General features: G+C 46.1%; 1 protein-coding gene across 1 annotated transcript; it reads right to left on the minus strand.

Annotated features, from left to right (window-relative positions):
* Positions 1 to 100: 100 nt before the first annotated feature.
* arl10 (ADP-ribosylation factor-like 10) lies at positions 101 to 18,241 on the minus strand. The gene is made up of 4 exons (XM_040149637.1): positions 18,073 to 18,241; positions 11,622 to 11,805; positions 4,787 to 4,962; positions 101 to 2,002 (listed from the first exon to the last, which is right to left on the minus strand). Exons 1-4 carry the CDS (start codon positions 18,208 to 18,210, stop codon positions 1,829 to 1,831), a joined length of 672 nt encoding a protein of 223 aa, XP_040005571.1. The 5' UTR covers positions 18,211 to 18,241; the 3' UTR covers positions 101 to 1,828.
* Positions 18,242 to 20,175: the final 1,934 nt, after the last annotated feature.

Consider the following 20,175-nt stretch of genomic DNA (forward strand, 5'->3'; position numbering starts at 1 on the left):
CAATTGATCCTACTAACAATTATTAGCTGTGTAGCTCCACTGTTGTCCAAAAATTAAAAACACATCAGTGAGCCACAGTGTTTCACTGGGTGACATGTTCCTCCATGAACTCAGACTGTGCTTTATTTTGACTCAGTCACACAACCCCACCCCCCCAAATACGCCAAATTCTCCTAACTAGAGCACCAAATGTGGATTAATCCACCGCTGAAAATAGTCCCCAACAATTCACCTTTTCCTACTGTTATAGCAACATTTGCTAAAAAGAAGTAACCAGCTTTTCCTTGCTTTTTAAAAAAAAACCAAAAACAATACTATTATATTTGTGAGCCGTTATTAAACACTTCCATCTTCAGCAGGAACCAGTGGGCTCGGAGCTGAGAGTCTCAGACGGAGTGGAGACGTCAAATAGTGTTGAGAGACGGATTGTTGGGTTTGGTCTTTTCAGGGGGATTTGTTGATGAGAAGAAAAAAAAGGAAGAATAACACCAACCTCATCCTTGAGGGCCCGTGCATCTGCTGCCCAACCGATGCAGGCAAAGGAACAGGCTTCCGGGCGTTGGGTTGCGTACGTCTCCGGCTTCCGGTCGGGCTTGATTACTGTCAAACGTAATTTATGAATAAAATTGCTCCATCTCCGTCTGGCTGAACCGGTAGCTCACGCGTGTCACGCGTCGGCGGCGAAACACACGATGCCAAGTGGGTAAAAAGAGAGCGCAGCCCCTTCGCTGGCCTTGGCCTGGCAAGCTAATGGTCAGTAACGGCTGGAATTTAGCTTTACAACCTTCAGCAAGTGATCGAGGGAAGGTGTCCTCATTCTGGGCCTAAATGTTAACTGTCATCTGGGAAAACCTTTCTATGTTTAACGTGTTCATCTGGCTGACACCAGGAAAAGGGCAAAGGTGAGCAGGATATGAGCCGACAGGTGACAGAGATGGTTCATTATTGGAAGTTGATCTAGTCCTGATAGTTGGCTGTAATTTGTGTCGTGTTGTTGGAGCTAAACACATAACCAGTGAGGAACTGGTTGTGAACAAAGGATCTTAAAATGCTCTCAGGCTGCTGTGAAGAAAGTTGGGGAGTTGAAGAAGCCTGATGTGGGATGTGAAAATAACACTGCTTTTCAAAATGTCAGGGTGTCCCTTTTAAATCCCCTCATTAAATCCCCCTGTATCTCAGAAAAGCCTCCGTGCAGCAGTCGCCGGGTCCCCGGTAAACCCAGTCAACGAATCCACCGAGCTGGTGCAGCTTCAGTCCCCAGGGCCTCAGGCCCGGCAACCCTGAATGTCGCCTGTTCTGCTCTTTCAGGCAACAGCAAACCAAACAAAACCTGGCGTGTTTCAGTTCACATTTGATATTCAGTAAAATCTACGTGCTTAAATAAACATGTCGACCTGTGGCAGGTTGACATGTGGTTCTGAGTCACAGATCTGTGAATAAACCCCTCATCCTTCTGTCCCACCTTCTGTCCTCGTCCTCCTCACACTGCACCTCCTCTCCTCCGGTGAGTGTGACGAGACGAGTCGGGAGAGAAGCGTAAGATCAGCCGGAGGAGGAGGAGGAGGAGGAGGAGGAGGAGGAGGAAGCCACTTTTTTCTAAAACGAGCTGACGTAGTTTGAAAAGGACAAGTAGCAAAAAAAAAATCCTCAGCCTCAGTCTCGGAAGCCTTCATCATCTCCTCCTCCTCCTGCCTCAATAAGCCAGAGCTTATATAAGGAAAAAGAGGAGGAGGAGGAGGAGGAGGAGGAGGTGGTGGATGTCCTCAAGCCATCCCTTAATTTCCATCCCTCCATCTCCTCCTCTGCTGCCCTGTGGGGGGAGATGAAATTAGACTAGCTGGAGCAGGAGGTCCTGGAAGGTGTCCAGGCCCCGGCCGGATTTCCTCAGGGCTCCATCCGAACCCAGCTGGGCAGCCAAGAGGAACAGCTTCCTGTCCTCGGTCACAGAGCCCAGAGACAAGGCTTCGTGCAGCTCCGACACACTGACAGCATTGGGCTTATCCTGTGAAGAGCGTGGAACCCGTTAAATTCAGTTTTACAATAAATCTACATTTTATTTAAATGACCAATATACATTATAGACTATACCAGTATTGACCTTCTATTAAGAATTATGTTTCAGCCAATAAACAATGTTCATCTCCGATATGACAGATACGAGTTTCTACCAAAACCTCTGTTGAACATTTTTTTGTGTGTGTGTGTGTAAAAATGAATACAAATGTTCACAGAAGTACAAAACTGTCCACTGAAACTTCGCTCCAGCAGCCTGATCAGTACGTTTCCAATACCCATGTTTTTGGCAAGAAAACTGCAAAAGATCTGTCTGTAGCTAGTAGAGTTAGCTGTTCGCGCGCACCTACGTCAGTTTGGTTGAGTTGGTTAGCATCAACACAAACAAACAGCTAACATGCTAACAAACAGAAGCCGTGTAGCCATATTTTGACACGGTTCGGTGAAAATGACGTTTGTTGCTAGCGTGTTGGTGGCAAAAACACACAGCTAACCAAGCTAGAAACGATTCATATATCGCGTTCGGCCAAAATTTAGCCAAATGCACGTTTTCTTTGTCGTTAGCACAGTTTGCCTTCGCCGCTCAAGACTAAGCACACGCGGTTGTGCGCGACAAATGCTAGCAACAACAGCTGGGCTTAGCTATACCATGGCAAATTTGAGTGCCAGGCCAAAACATGGTTAAATATTTGTTTGTCACTAGCGCGGCTGTCTACATTATCCGCTGTCGTGTGACAATTGCGAACAGTTAGCTGCACCAGCAACAAACAGAAGCTGTACATGAAGGCAAATTCTGCGTCAGGAACATCCTGAGTACACAGAAGCCGGATTACCATCGGAATCGGATGCAACAGTTACGAATTCAAGCTAACCACAGCGGCAAGCTACGAAGCCTACGAGGAGTGAGCGATACTAGTATTCCTACAACAACTTGAACCTTGATTTTTACCTGTTCTTTTTTTTTAATTTTTTCCAAGAAAAAATTCTGTACAATTGGTGTAGAAAACTTGTCTTGTAGGCCTCGGCCATCAAGGAAAGATCTTGTCCACAGCACTGGACGAAAACTGTCGCTTGATGTCTGACTTTCCCCTCAAAGTGTTCTACCTGATAAAGCTGACATGGCTTTGTAAGTAAGACTAAGACCACCATTACCTTACGTAATACTTGACGACGCGTCACCGCAAATAACTACATGCCACATTTTCAAACGGTGGCTGTCCCGGTTCCGATCAAAACTCCTTCTCACGCGAAGACAGTGATTTTAATGCCGCCCTCCTACACAAACCACTCAATCCCAGGCTAGAGTCTATAGATGTCCGCCTCTTCTCCTTGCACCACATCTTTTCCAACACACAGGTTCTGCGGAGAAACATCCTTTGTACTGTTTGAGCGGAGCGATTGCCGAGGCAGAGAACAAAGCGGTGGTGGGTGAGGGCGAGTATCGCTGTCAGACAGAGCTCCTCCTATCGAAGACATCATTTTCTTTTATTTTACCTGCGTCATTTGCAAAGCACAACCAAGGTTGGGGTTGTAAAAAAAGGCTTAATCTGTCGAAAATTAACTTCCTCTCACATTGATGATGTGAGAGGAAACCTATTCCGTTTGATTTCTGAGGCAAAGTCGGGTCTATTGCAGCTGGACGGAGGTGTTTTCCCACCATACATAAACCATAACATATGTTGGTTTACGTTCATTTCAGGGTGGGAAAAATAAATGAACCTCATCCACCACAGCACGTCCTCTTTTTATTTCGGTCATTGTTGTGCATCACTGCTTTGGAAACTGCTCACCTGACATTACACTCGGGTGCGTCATGATGCATTCATCACTTTCTAATCCTGTGGTGGTCTTTTTAGAAGCATGAGTCATGGAAAGGAGCGCGCGCCAGCTAAACTTATCCAATGCACGTTCAAGACAAAAGTAGGGGGAGGAAGAGTGTGTAAATTTATTACTGTCGGGGTTTAAAAACACCCCTCACTCTGGATGGTTTAACCGTGACATACCGCATAAGCTAACTGGACCGCACCTGCCCTGTGCAGAACTTTTAGGTATTTAGCTTGAGCTGCAGTGCAACGAGCTTAAACTCTTCTTGCTAATAGCTCGAGTAGCCCAGAGTCCTGAGAGGATGAGAGCTGCAACGGTCCTGCTTCCCTCCCCGTCCTGCTCGCTCCCACGCGTCATTTCTTTTTTTTGTCCTCATTAACTCGAGAATTTTAGCCTAATTTGTTGCGTCAGACATCAGTATAATTGTGACTGGAGGGTTTTTTGGTTTTTTTTACCAGTTTACCAGAGCGCGACGGCCTATGGGTGAGTATTGAGTTTGAAGAAAAAGTGACGCTTGAGGTTTAGTCCTGTTAGTGTTCCCAATATTTCTGCTCTCATCCATCCAGGAAAAGCTTAACGGACCATACCAGAATTTTGGTGAGTTTTATCTCTTTGACTACAAATCACTGAACGTATATGTAACATTTTTTTTGCTGTGTATTTTTAAATGCATGCTGTAGATTTTCAGACTTTGGATTTATTTTTTTCTCTCTTTTTCAAGGCAGCCATCGGTTTCCATTCATTTCTGTACGGTACGAAGGTAAATTAAATGATCATTGTGTGATGACGCAGTGCAGATTTTAATATTAGCCTGCAACCTTTTGAAATCCGGGGTTTGTGTTTTGTGCTGGATTACATGAGCCAAAACATGCAAAAATAAGAAAATAAAACACACACACACACACACACACACCGGTACGGTCCTTTAAGAGGAGATGAGATGGTTTACCTGCTTGTTTCCCAGGACGACTACAGGCAGCTGGGGCTCCACCCTCAGGAGGCGATGCAGCTCGGCCTTCGCCAACGGGAGGCGGCTCCTGTCGGAGGAGTCCACCACGTACACCAGAACGTGAGTCCTTCTCAGGTAGTCGGACCAGTACCGCCGCAGGTCCTCCCCGCCACCGACTGCAGCAGAGAAAACACGACCATTCGTAACCATGCGACGCAGACATTTTTTGTGATTTTGAATTTGTTTTCCTGCACCTTTCCATTTTTCTACGCTTAAACCGAAATGCCTGTTGGATCGTCTGAGCGGGTCTGAAGCCCCCTGCACATTACCAACGTCATGTTTTTGTAACTTCCCAAAACAGATTATCCAGGAATCACAGCCGCTTCACGCAGTGATTTACCAGGTGTTGCGGAGCGGAGAAAGTACGCAGGACTTGCACTTCTCTCAACTTTTCTTTCTTCTTGTTTTTCTTTTTCACACACTTTTCAGCACTGGGATTTTTTTAAATTTTTTTTATCACAGACGTGTGTTCCCGAGTAGCAGGCTGAATCTCGGCACACAAATTTTGGGCTAAGACTTGGTTGTAGTGTCAAAACAAAACGTTCAACTCCCACACACCGTCAACACTTACGGTGAATTTATCAAATAGCTACGTTTTTCAGTTCACGACCGTCATCGGGTATTTCGGGGTTGAATTTAATTCAATTTAATAAATTGACCAAAAGTGTTGACAGTGTGTTTGTGTTTTGTACTATTGTTTTCTCTCCGGCTCACCTGTCAGTTTGAACGCGTGCAAAGGTGCTTCAGTAGGTTTATTCCTATTAGGTCATTTGGTAAAGGGAAGAAAAAATGTCGCGGTGCACATCCTAGTATTGTCACTCGTGTTTTGTCCACGCTGACAGAGATCCACCTTTTAATGGGAATGTATCAAGGTACAAAAGCAGCTAGTAGATCTGGTTTCCTCAGCTGTTACTCCAAATGATCGGATCCCATATTGCTTAGAGAAGAACTATACAACTTTCATGATCAGAAGACAAGTCTTGTGACCCTGTTATGACATGGCAGTTGTTTTCACTGGGGATTTCCATGATCAAATAAGGTTGTATTAACAAAGGAACGGCAGGTTGTTTAACCGCAACGGCCCGAGGGGCGCGTCGACGCAAAGTATCGGTTTCATTGTAAGATCGTAAACTGGAAGAAACCGCGTTGCGCTCGGAGACAAACGCGATCTGATGGAATGTTCTTTTATTGATCTATGCAAAGAAGCCGTCGCTGGCGGGTCAACCACAGAAAAACAGCCACGCGGCCCTGACCGATCGCCTCACTCCAGGGCATTTCAGAGGATTGGCGGATGCTCTTTTGTCAGCGTCCTGTGTGTTGCAGTAAAAGGAGAAGGCTCTCAAACACATATGACAGTTAAATGAATAATGGGCAGAGCGAATTAGATTAGCTGTTGGCGTCCACCTTTAAACAAATTGGCCGCAGATTAATTTCAGATGTGCAGCGGCCCAAATGAAATCAATGATGTAGCTTTCCCTGAGGGATGAAATAGGCTAAGATGGCACTTAGCCATTATTTATATCCACATTTCCCTGCTTGGGAAATTGGTCTGATTCATTTTTTTCCGTCTTTTTGCCTCCGGACATGGTTGTGAGCAAAACATAACTGTGCAGCTCTTTTTTTATTTTCATGGGTTTGAATTTCTTTTTTCATGCGTTAGTATTCAGAGGCATTTTTTCCTAGATTTCTGGATGAACTGTGTCAGAACGGAGGGTGCGTGTGGTGCACCTTAACTGAGGGCAAGTTTCATTTTGGGCTCTCTCTGCTCAGGAATCCTCGATTAGTTCAGTCACAAATAAATCCACAGTACTTCAGCCACCATGTTCAAAACACGGAGGAGTTAGATCTAAGATCTGGTGGGTGCTGGAGGCCAGTGTAGCTTGTTTACACAAGTCATTATCTATCCAGACTAATGATTGACTGAGTCACTCGCCCGACTGATTGCTGACTGATTGACTGTGATAGAAAATGACATCTTAGGGTCCAGTCTGAGCCAGAAAGAGCTGCACTTCAGCACTTCATTACCGATACAGTCTGTGACCAAAACATTTGCAGGACGGATTTGCTTAAAAAATGCAAGTTACCAGCTTCCGTGGAGGGAAAGTTTCATAGCAACTGAAGGCGCTTTCGCATCCCACCATCCTGCCGTACAGGACGGACCTGCAGCTACAATGACCAGCAGCGCTCGGCTGCCAAATGAACCAGTGCTCACACTCCAGCGGGCTCGACTTCAGCTCCTCACCGCCTCCGAGTTCAGCACAGCGCATCAAGAATTCATTAGTGCTGGACTTAATGCAGAATGTTGCTAGGAAACTGGGTAGTGATGTGCCTTTTAGCTGATGTAATGAGGCAGCAACAACTACCTGTTTACGTGATGTGACCTGACCTGATGCTCAGCGGCACAAGCAGCTCGTGTCTTATTGTCAGAGGGATCTCAGCGAGACCTTTGTCCTGTTGATCTACAGGGCCACTTTATTAGATACACACCCACATCTGCACACACAGCAAACACTGAGTCATGCGGGTGTGAATGAGGCGGAGGTGTGCATATTGCACTTAGTTGTAGTTACGGTCCTGGTTTACGCCAGGTTCTGCAGCCAAAGTCCAAATAAATTTAGTGTTGATCCCAATAATCCGCTGAATCCCAAGACATGCTTCCAATGGCGTTCCTGTGATGTCTTCAAGTCTGTCTCTCCATTGATCTGTTTTCCCTCTACCCCCTCAGCGCTCCGTGCATTACGCTGCCAGACTTCTCAGCACCAACCTCACGTTTTCGCCTGTCGTCCGGAAGCAGTTTGTGTCTTCAAAGGCCTGTTTGTGATCGCACAGGTGTTCCCTACTTGCCCGTTGAAATGTTGAAATCCAGTATGGCCACAGACGGGGGGGACCTGTTTCACGGCCCTCTGGCCGGGTACCTGTAATTGGTGGACGGGGCCGTATGCTCTGGCTGACTGGGACTGGGAGCACCTGGGCCCAATGCTCCCAGTCCCCATAAAAGCTGAGAGGGTACAGACCAAAAACCGAATGAAGGGTTGGACAAGTATCACCTGATCCTACACGTTCTGGTGTCTGTTTTGATCTGTGGGCAGAGTCAGAGTCAGATGCAACCAGCATGAATCCAAGGGTCCCCCCTGCCTGCTGTGAGTCGTACAGGCGGGTGGTGGAGATGTAAGGCTTGGAGGGAGTTAAGTCAAATTTGCAGCAGTGAAAGCAGATGCGTCTGAACTCACTGCGACTCCAGAGCCGCACAGTATACACAGTGTGTGTGCAGCTCGAAATGTTACTGAACTGCAAAATAAAGTATCCTTAAAAAGGCCAGCATGCACACAAAATTATTAGACTTTTAAGTGTGTCGTTGATGGACTGTTTTTCCCACAATGCAACCCACAAGCAGCCTCTCACAGCTGGGAATGAAAGAAGAAACACTGATGTTGCTGCGGCAGCTCCGCAAACACACACATTTTAAAATAATGAATCTTCCAAACAACATTTTAGTTTTCTGAGACATTTTCAAATTTGATATCGGCAGTACAGTAGTTGCTCATTGTTTCATTAGTACAAAATGTTTACGTACTTTCATTTCTTGAATACTTACTGCTAAAGTGCATACTTTAGAAAAAATTAAATTTATCAATGCTAATTTTGAATATTACTGTGTAATATGGTTTCATCATTTCATGTTTTTATACATGGACTCTGGTGTATGATCAGCAGATCATGTGCATTTTCTCCCAGTTTCTCTACAATTTCTGTTAGCAGAAGATTTTCTGAGCCGTCAGTGTCAAGAGCATCCTGTTTACTGTAAACTATGGTGGTCAGTGTCTTGTAGGAGGAAACACATTTTTCATTCACAGGAACATCAAATCTAGGTGAAAATAAGCTGAAACTGATCTGCTCCTTATAATGAAATCAAGAAAAACCGAAAACAATGCACAATTACTATGTTTTACCATATGAATATATACTCTAGTGAGGGCAAGGGACAGACATAGGTCTGTTTCTCTAATGGCATCCATACCCGATTTGAGTTTCTGAGCCTACGAGCTGATGGAGTTCCTCAAAATCAAGAAGGGAGCAAACTTGAACTTAACACTAGTATGTCCCGTAAAGAGGAAAGCTGAGAATACAGGCCCCAACCACTCGCACGGTTTGTATATAATATTAGGAACTTCTTCCTGACGCTGAGTTGCACTTCCCTCTAGCACAGACCCGCATCTCAGCTGCTCAGAGCCTAAAGCTACTTCTCTAACCGATCTGATCTGGATCTTTTCATGCAGAGTTTAACAGCTTTTTAGCTGGATCTGCCCAGTGGACTTGATAAAGAGAACTCGTCAGTCCCTGTGCACTGTTCAGCTTCTGATGTGCGTAAACGTGCACAAAGCTGTCAACAGGCCTGTGCATCAATGTCACTGAGACAAAGACTCCGACGGAGCCACTGAGGTGTTCTGATTGAATGGGCGTTGGCATGTGTTCCTCTCACTGTCGGTGCTGAGAAAGGGATTCTTGGCACCCACCGACCTCTGTGTTCAGAGCAGGAATAAATGAGCCACGTAATGTGACACGTTCCTCCGAATACGTCCACGGAAACTCATTCTGGGGCCGACTGCAGTTTAGCGTCGCATACTCAGACTGGCTGAATGAAAAGCAGAGTCATTTATGTTATTTTTAGTGCAGCTCTGTGGCTTTCAGTGGAATAATTATTAGGAGGATTTATGCATCTGTAAATATAACACAGTCTAACTGGACCTATCTACCTCTCCCTTTTGGACCTGCATGGTTTGACTTGTTCATTTGAGGGAACTGGAATAATATCTATGGTCACGGTTACAGTTTCTAAGGTTCTCTGCAACAGGCTCAAGTGTTCACTTCCACGATACCTTGATACCGAACAAAAACTGATGGAAGTTTCCCTAAATCACTCAACAAATAGGGACAATATAGCAAGTACCGAAGATTGGCTCTGTGTTGGGAGTGATGGATGCGGCCAGCTTTCAGGGAGGAAATGGGAAGGAAACAACCGAAATCTTGATCAAGTTCTGGACAACAACCAGGCTGTCGACAGACTCTCCCTTCGTGTTCCTTACAGATTTTTAGCCCTGCTAGCAGTGTGGTTCTGGGTGGCAATGACGGCCCAGCATCCCGGTCCAGAGTGAAATATTTTGATGAGAACTATTTAATTTTCATGGAATTTGGTTCAGACGTCCACGGTTCCCAGGGGACAAACCTCGACAACCACTCGCAGTTCGAACTTTTCCACTTGTCCAACGCTTAAGTTCATGACAAAACGGTCAAATTCCTGTCAGCCTCAGTAGCACTTTAAAGGGCAATAGATACCAGCAACATTTGATGTTGCGTCAAACACCCTCAACTACAGTTTTCTGTGCAAGGCCACAAACTTGTGCGTCGAGGTTGACGCGCCACAAAAGCATTTTATGACAGAGGCTCCTCAGATTGGTACTATTACACAACTCCTTCACTACTTCTTCTGTCCCTACATCGAGGCATCCCGTGGTTGTTACCGGTGTCAGATTAACCAACACAATGCAATGCGGCTGGTTTGTGTTGCCCTGTGCGACTTTGTACGACGAGACACGATAATCATTCCAACGGGGATAAGGGCACACACTTTTTGGACAATCTTTCCTCAATTATTCATTGGGTTACGCATGAAAAATGATGGCAGTAGTTGTGTGAAGAATGAAAAAGACAGCTCTAGAGAAAGTTCAAACTCATGCGTACCTTTTTAGCTCAGGACACATGTGCAAATGTTTGTTGCACCGTCTCCTTCTGATGCTTTTCCTTCCAGCGCCTAACTGTCATCTGTGTTACCGCTGTCAGGCGGTTTTTGATTATTTGCGTCACGTTTGTAGTTGTGTGAGCTATGGAGTTCACTGGATATGGAACGCCTGCAACCGAGTCATTTGTTCCCCAAGTTTGTCAGGCAGCGCTACTCCCCAGACTCGGTGCAGATTTATGAGGGCACGTGCAGTATGTTGCCTGTGGGGAGGGACTGCCCTAAAGACTAGAGTCAAGGAACAAAAGTCTCCTATTTCCCACAGATTCCTGCACATGACTGTAACGTGATTGCATGTAGTCTGCAAGATGTGCACTGATTCATTTCTGTAGCTAATTTTAGGTCGGTATTCAGTGGGTATACGGCTGGGATACGCCTGCGTACACGCACCACTACACCTCTGGTTGAAACATACTGACGCTGTACGAGGACTATGCGCTTGCATGTTTTTGATTGCCCACTGCTGCAGTTTGTTGTCAGATGACCTTGCTTTGCCACAAAATTTGAGTTAGGTTCAGTTTTTTTTTTTTCTGCCAAAACGACTGTTTTCGTCCTCGTTGTTGTTGTTGTTTTGCCAAAGCATCATTGAAATGAATAACTGTTTTGTTTTGTTTTTTCCACAAAGGGCTACAGTCTATCTTAACATGACCTAATGCTAACACGCTGATATCACTTTGCTAATATGCTAAACATCATCATGGTAAGTAAACGTTAGCTTCATGTTGCCGTGCAAATTTTGAACGTGTTCAGATTCTAACATGAAAAAAGAGAATCAGGTTTTCCAAACTTTCTCAGGCATCCGTGGGAAGTCGTTTGCTACCATGTTAGTTTAATGAAACGAATGACAAAACTGTAATGAACAGAGAGGTTAAAGCTCTTATTCCATTTCTCCATTTTATGCTATTTGATAAAACATAAATGCCATCTAGACTCCACACAGAGCCCGCAGTGTTTGATCTCAAGGGTTAAAAGGAGTCTTACTCTCCAGGAAATCAAGCTGACAGGCAGGGGCGTTGAGGCTCATGAAGTTGAAGCCGCGGGTGGGCCGGCAACGGCCTCCCTTAGCTGCCGGCTCACCGGGGTTCAAACCCTGCAACATGCTGCTCTTCCCGGCCCCGTCCAGACCGAGGACCAGAACCTGACGCTTCCCACGCTCCTCCTCCTCCTGCGGGCAGAGCACAGAGACGTTCAGAAATGTAGACTTGAGGCGAAAAAGTAAACGCACATAATTTCTTCAACACTGAATGAGGTTATTTGCTCAGTTTTAAGAAGAGTGGGGGCATGGAAGAAGGGATGACTTGCCTGAGGGTTTACAAATACAGTATATTTCACAGTGTAAATGCTATGGTGCACATTACACACATCCAACCAAATCTGAATCTGAACACAGTGGTATTGGCACATACAGCAGAGATAGTTTGAAACCAGCAGCCCCTCTGGCAGCCATGTTGGGGGTCGTCAGATCTTCCAATATGGCTAAAATAACCCGAACAAAACCTACGTGTACATCCCATCTCGGTTTCAGGTCGACTGCATGGCTAAAACTAAGTGGACAGCAAAACATTACACCCATACGTGACTGTTAAACATCTCATTCAAAAGCGTGTTTATTAATCTGAACGGCCTCCACTCTTCTGGTTTGAGTCTTTCCACCAGATGTTGAACCTGGCCGCAGCGATCTACTCCCAATCGGCCACATGACCGTTGGTGAAGTCCAACACTGATGTTGGGTGATAAGGTCCGGCTCTCAGTCGGCGTTCCAGTTCATCCCAAAGGTCTTGAATGCAGTTGAGGTCAGGATTCTGTGCAGACCGGTCAAGCTCTACCACACCGAACTGGGAAAGGTATTTCTTTATGGAGCTGGCTTTGTTCGGGGGGGTACTATCATGTTGAAACAGGAAAGGAACACTGTTCGCACCAACTTGGAAGGTCACAATTGTCCAAAATGTAATTTTACGCTATAGCATACATAAATTGATTACTCAATTAGTCAATCAACAGCAAACTTGATCTATAACTATTTTTTATAATTGTTTAAGTCATTAACCGAGAGAAAATATGTCAAACAGTCAAGATTTTGGAGATTAAACTATTAAATAATTAATTAATAATTAATGAGGATGATCATTTGTTGCAACCCTGGTTGTACTGAACCAAATGTTGGCGCTATTCACAAGTTAGCAAGAAGCAAGTATCAATTTCAGTGCTGGCACATCTGTGGACTGGATTATCATTACCCAGCTGGTGCCGGACATCAGCGTAACATCAGAAAGATGTTAGACTCTAACGGCTCTAACGTTGGAAAGGCGTTCATTTGTTTAATTGGAAGTGAAAACTGGGTTGACACCGAAACCAAGTCTTGGCTAACCGACATTGTGACGTTTAGCAGACGTTTAGCAGGCGCTGGGTTTCGGACACCATACCTCCAGACTGATGTCGGTATTCTATGTGAAGATGTGTTGGTGATGGAGTGAGACGTTTGGGCGACGTCGGATTTTGGTTTCTTAACAAAACAATTTAAAACCAACAAAATATCAACGTCAGCTGTCGTCAGTCTTTTACGTCAAATTTACGTTGGCATTAGACGCTGTCGTGACGCTGAATTTTGTTCCCCTGATATTCAACCAAACAACCTACGTTCAACCAAATATCAACGTGTAACGATTGGCTGGTGGCCAGCTCCGTGCCCGCTGGGTATCTATCAAACTCAACGCATGAGACTGTCGGGACTTTGATCCTGGGAAAAGACACTTCCTAGTGTTCAGGAATATGAATCAGCATCTGCAAACCTCTACAGGTAAAACTCAGGATATTACACTTTACTAAAATAGATCACAGGGCAGCATCATGACAACACTGCTCTCTATTACTTTATCTGTAAATCGGATTTGAGAGATCCTGCAGAGATGGAGAGCTTGTCTTTCACCGAGCCGCCTTTATCTGACAGCTCAGTGAAGGTTAGCAGCCGGAATCAAACCTCAGTGTTCCCTTTGCACCTGAGGGACGCCGGCAATCCATCCGGGATCCCTCTGAGATCCTGCGTACACCACACATCTCCCTTTTTAAAAGTCACGCAAGGTTGGTCTTTATTCAAGCCGTGCGCACACGTTCAGCCGCAGATCTGTGGAGGTTAATTATCAATTCATATCAGCCCTTTCAGGGATGCATCAGTTTTAGCTTCCTTATTTAAAAAAATCACGCTTAAACTTCACTTTGTTGATTGATGACCGGGCCTATAAAATGAGTTTATATCATTTTCATAATGATACCTTCAGAACCAGCTCTAATTTGATTCCTTGATAGATACAACTACACAACGGCCACGCTGTAATTGTGTCAGGAAGAGGTCAGAGGCTGAATTCAAGATATTTTGGTGATGAATTTAATTTTGTCTGACATGTTTCTCGCAGTAATCCCTGACTGGCGTCGCTGAGTGACCGTAGCAGTCGATAAAACACGGTTGCTCTGACAGTTCAGTAGCTTGCCTCTATGTCTATCCGGCTTCTGCAGCTCACTGGGAGACGAACCCCAAACCCTCGCCGGAGCTGCTGATGCTGCAGAGCCCGTCCTGGTTTTTCCCCTTTCTGTTGCATTATCAGCACTGGACTTTGTGCAAAGGGATCTATTGCTGCATACAGCACTTGCTCTCTGCTCCAGGCGTCCGATTGGAGCTTACCTGGCCCCAGGATTACACGGGAGACATTAATCTGAAGCTTTTCGGCCTAACAAAACATTCCACGCTGGTTGTTGTTTCTGATTAACAAATGGATCTGACATTTTTAAATAAAGCCTCAACACTGGCCATTTATCTCCCGCTCTGTTCGTCAGGCCAAATCTTCACAGACTTTTTCTTTGAGATTCTAAACTCACTCCTGCCGGTTCAGACGTTTCTCATGAAAAGACAGCGGCGCCGTATTGATTTCTATTGTTTTTCCGCTCCACAGGGAGGAGAGAAGCCCAGCTCAGCTGCAGATCTGCACTGCCGGATCTGACAGGGATTTAACGTCTTGCTCAAGGACACTCCGGCGAACTTCGGGAACACAAGGGCTTTCTCACATGGAAGTGCTAAAGCCAGCTCGCCTGCAGCAATGACTAGCAAACGTGGAGCTGCATTTTATTCCGGAGAGAAAGAAGTGAAGGAAACTATGATTCTCTAATTCTGTAATACACATTTCATCAGTTCCCCGTGTTCCAGGAGCTCTTCTCCGAATCACAGTTTTGATTTCTTTCTTTTCTCTCTCTCTACCACATCTGGTTCTTTTTCATTTAGCGAATTCCTGTTCCTTTAAAACAACTCCCGGATGGCGAGCGTGAACTTGTCGCGTTCGGCAGTAGGTCTTTAAGCAGCATCAGCGATACTGGTGGCATAGTAGGAGCAAGAGGGCAAGAGTCTTGAATGACGATGGATCACCTTCAAATTTAAACTACTACTGATATGATTCACTAATTATAGGCAATAAGGCAGAAAATTCATTGATTTTAGTTTTGCATATCGATGAATGGTTTTAGTCATGAAAACCATCGGTGTGCTTCGGCCTAAGTGCTGGACCCCATCCCCTCAGACCTGTCTCGTGTCAGAATTGTGTCCGTGTTATTTTGTGTTCTTTGTGTGTGTTATGTCTTGAGGTTTCTGTGCCATTTGCGACCAACACTTTTGCCTTCAGACTTTGCTGGGCGAAACATTGCCCCAACTAGTTTGTCTGGACCACACACCGCCCTTCAAAGAGTTCTCCGTGGATTTAGCATTGCGGTCCTGTAACGCTGTCAGACTCGCACTGGACAGTTTAATGGGAAAAGCTCAAAATCGATGCAGCAGAACCAGAGATGTTATCTTGTTTATTCCACACATTCTTCGTCCTCGTCAGAATCTGGCACCCCCTTTACCCACAATGCAACTCGACCAGTGACAGTTGGGTCAGAGATTCGGCTAATGCAGCCTGCAGCAGAGATGGGGGGGCCCTACGGAGGTCTGCTAAGCTCACTTCTTTCTAACTCCACGCTCCCAGACTTTTTCACCTGTCAGACCTGTAGTGATTGAGGCCCGGCTGACGCGGACTCTGAGGACATTTATCAGACTTCACAAAGCCCCCCTCTGGAGACACCAAAGACTTGATACTGCAGCTGCTCTTGTAAAGCCTGGACGTGACGCCGCATTGTCTACACTTGCGCACGTACCTGCAGAAACAACAAAGTCAGACCAAACATCTAAAAGGACCCAGAAGTGGAAGACATGTCAGTTTGTCTCTTTGCCTGCTGCTGCTCGTACAGTTTATCCAGCAGCTGAATCTTCGTCTGCTGTTTCGGTGATTATTTGTGGCTGCCTGCTGTAATGCAATGAGCGCGTGCAGCCCTCCCACCTGCTGAAACTCCCTGAGGCCAAATACACACCGTTGGTCAACTCCCCTGTTTTCCAGAGCGGAAGACGTGATTACGACGTATCTTGGTACACTTCGGCCCCCGGGATGAAAACATAAACGTCCCCTCTGCAGTGAGCTGCCGGCAGACACTGCCAACATTATCCTCCAAAGACAGGCTGCGCCAGATAAAGCAGGCTAAGCCTATTACAGGCTGCTGCTGATTAAATCCAGGAAACAAGATCAGATACATGCAAATACATTTTATTAAGAGATTCAATCTGCAGCTGTGGAAGCTGCGTTGAAGAATCATTCATTAAGTCACCCAGCTGCTTCTGTCTGTTCCTGTGTCTGTCTGCAGGAAACTAAGACGATCCTGACGAAACCTCAACTGCCGGCTTTCAAACTGAAATACACGTCCGTTCATTTTCAGGTTTTGGAAAGACATAACATCACCACCAACACAGTCTCATCATCTTTTTCTTTTTCAGGGACGACACATCCTTTAGCCGATTGGCAGAATATTTATCTTCAGCTATTTTTATAATCGATTAATCGTCAAGACATTTTTTCGAGCAAAAATCCCCAGTGCTTCTCAGATGTGAGGATTTGCTGCTCGTCTTTGAGTGTGTTTACATGCACATGAGTATCCCGGTTTCGAGCGTTGTCCCGGTTTTAATCACGTTCGAGGTGCGGTTTTTACATGGAACATGAGAAATCTGTCCCGCATTCCTCAACAGTTGGGGATGAACATGGTCTCAACACCGGCAGCACGACCTGCATCGCTGGCATCGGGCTTTGCTTTGACTTCAGCGTGTCGATCGTCGTGGCATTATTTGTCATCATAGTGTTTGGCGTTACAGACCGACTGCTGTGTAAGTTGAGATGGCGACACAGCCGCGGACACGGCAGAGAACTATCGGAAACCTGGACCAGGTGCTTCCTTGCCGTTGTCTTTTGTGATTGCGAGACCGAATATCTTTGGGGTTTTTTTGGACCCTCTTGGTCGATCAAAAGAAGCAACTCGGCGACGCCTCCTTGGGCCCGTTCCCACCATTTTATGACACTTGACTGACCGAGCGATTAATCAAGAAAGAAATCGCGAGATTAACTGACATTATAAACAACGGTTGGTCGCATCCATAGCAGCAGTTTTCAACGTCGTCACCGTCACACGGCATCATCAACACCTCCATCATCGGTATGATTTTCTTCTTCTCCAACACGGTCACGGCGCTCAACATGCCGTCCTCCCCATCGTCTTCGTCGCCATCATCTTCATCATCAAGGCTGCTGTCACAATCATCTGTTCATCATTATCATCTTCTTCATCGTTACCACTTTCGCCGATTCAAACTTTTTCTCTCCACCAGATCGGTTATCACGAGGATCATCATCATCAGTGACATCATCAGAAGCGTCATCGCCGTCGTCTTCATCACCAGTGTCATCAATGAAGATGTGTCATCCTCTTTATCACCACTGCCGCCGGTATTTTTTTCCATCTTCACCCTCTTTACCATCATCCTCATCATGTTCACCGGCATCATCATGGTCACATCTTCCTCTCTTTCAACGGTTTCACCATCATCATCATCATCACTGACATCGTCCTGTCCATCATCTTCGTCATCACCATCATCTCCACGTCATTTGGGAAGCACCTTCATCACCACCACATTTATACATCATCATCTTCATCATCCTCACTTTACACATCTCTTGGATTGGTGTTACCTTTTACTGTCACCATCACATAATCAAAGCCAACTCCTTCGTCATCACCATCACCACACCATCAACACGTCGGTTATCCATCGTCAGCAGCATTGGTCTCTTCTTCCTCTTCATCACCATTCTCTCCGTTCACATCTTCTCATTTCTAATTATGTCTACACGTCAATACGTCTTCTTCACCATCTCCACCAGCGTCACCTCAGTTCTAACCATCAGAATTCTGCAGTGTTTCAGTCCGTCAGGTGTAATGACGGTCTCTCAACCACCTTCCTGTCTAAGTTAAAGACTTTCAGTACAGAATAAAATAAAACAGGGGGTAAATCAGAAACATGCCGTCCCACCTCCTTGATCGTGCAGTATTCCGCCTGCGGTGACCATATTCGCCTCTTGTAGAAGTAGTTCAGGGCGATGAAGAGAGCGGAGCCCAGGGCTGCCACGGCGGCCGTCAGGGCGATGGAGATGTGCCGGAGGAGAACCATAGGTGGAGCGCACCGATCGGCGACGGGAACCGGTGGAGGGGAGGGGGAGGTTACGGGGGTTGGGGGGGGGTCACTGCCGCCTGGACACCGACTGTGCTGAGACCGCCTGCCGCTTCCCTCTTCGCCGTGTGTCCTCCTGCTGCCGCTGAACGCGCCACATGTGACCGGGCTCCTTCTGCTTGTTTTTGTTTCGAGACGCGCAAGAGGCGTTCAGGCGCCGCTCGTAAACTCGCCGACTCTCCTGTGGAAATGCGGCTTCTAGCACTTCCACGTGCGCTTGCGACTAACGCTGCAAAGGTTAATCAATTAATCGACCGACAGAAAATAAATAAGCGACTAGGTGATCACTTTAGTTGTGTTTTAACTAAAAAAAAAAATGCCACCGTTTGCTGGTTCCAGCCTCTCAAACGTGGGGATTTGATGTTTTTCTTTGATAGCAAACTGAACGTCTTTGGGATGTGGACTGTCGGTCAAATAACACAAGTTATCATAGTCCATCACTTTGGGCTGAGCCCTATTTACAGCACACAGTCGTGAACCTTTTTGGTCATGCCAAACTATGCTTTTTATTTTATGAGTTTACTCTGCTGTAAATGTAAATCTGCACCGGGCAGCACAAACTAGTCCTGAACACAACACTGACATATCATCACTGTGGAAGTTGATAAGGAAAACGACCAGTTGTTTACTTCCTCATCCAGCAGTTGCAGAGCGACATGATGATTCATCTCGAGCTGGTGTGTGAGTCACCTGATGAGTCAAAGTCCGGTACCCCCTCTCTTTTAGCTCCCGTTTTGGTCTCTACCAGCTCCTGAGGAAAGCAGCGAACCAGAACAGTAGAGTTCTGGTCCGGACAGATGAACAATGAGCTGAGACTCCCTGTAAAGCTGCGTAAAGCTGAGCGGAGCCGCTGATTCCTCTGATAAATCTCTGTAGGTCCTTCACTACAAGTGACCCCTTTGTCAAATTGCTTCCGCTGTCATTCATTGTCGCTATAAAGATATAGATTTTAGCCACTTTAATATGTGCCTTGCATTCTTTCTTTCCCTTGGCTACTGCACCATTGACCTCTCAGCCCTTAGACTGCTCCCCTTTACGGAAAGCTACCACAGACGGATCCATATTTAATTGATTCTGCCCCTGTTTTACACAAATGATTACAAGGGACGGTGAGGGAGTTTGGCCGTAATCCAGTTTTCACGTTGGGGATTTCATCACTACTGAAGGTCATCAGCATGGCCGACCACTCAAAATCTGACTCCCAGCGCTTTCTCAGAGGAGACACCCTGTGGTTGCCCTTTTTCGTGCAGAGCTGAAGCTACTGATGGAGTGGAGTCAGAAAAAGCTGAAAGCTTCAGAGATGTTTTGTTGTGGAAATTAAGTCACGGCAGGCATCCAACATTTTATGCATGGGCACGTTTTAATAAACACCCCATCCAAACGTAAGCCAACCTAGGCCTACTAGCCAATCGTTTAGTGTTTTGTAATGACATGTAATGAAGCACTAGCCTATAAAACCATTTCTGTCATAAGTTCCACGGAGGTATCTGCCCACTCGGAACTGTATTATTTGAAAAATTCGACTTTACCGCTTATCACCGTGGGCTCCTGCGCGCTGGAGACCTCGTTTCTGATATTTCCGACAGCACGTGAAGGCCTCAGAAACCCCCCCACCCCGCCCCGGTTTACCGGTGAGACCCAAAAAGACAAGAGCCGAAATGTTCTGAATAAGAACCCAGCTCTGGATAAGCAGCGCGGAACGTCGGTGACCTGTGGGTCGGAGTGATGGTGGTTCCCTCCACCGGAGAAAGCCACGCCGAGCCTCTCTCCGTCCAACCATCAGGAGACTCTGGGGGGCGAAGCGCTCCATCTGGGGTCAAGTCGAATCCTTGTGCGCTCGACAGGCTTCACAAGCATCGGCGACGGTCCCCGACTCAGCCAGCTAAAGCTTCACCGACAGAACAA

This window comes from Xiphias gladius, chromosome 17 (genome assembly GCF_016859285.1).
Source record: "Xiphias gladius isolate SHS-SW01 ecotype Sanya breed wild chromosome 17, ASM1685928v1, whole genome shotgun sequence".
NCBI classification, from domain to species: Eukaryota; Metazoa; Chordata; class Actinopteri; order Istiophoriformes; family Xiphiidae; genus Xiphias; species Xiphias gladius.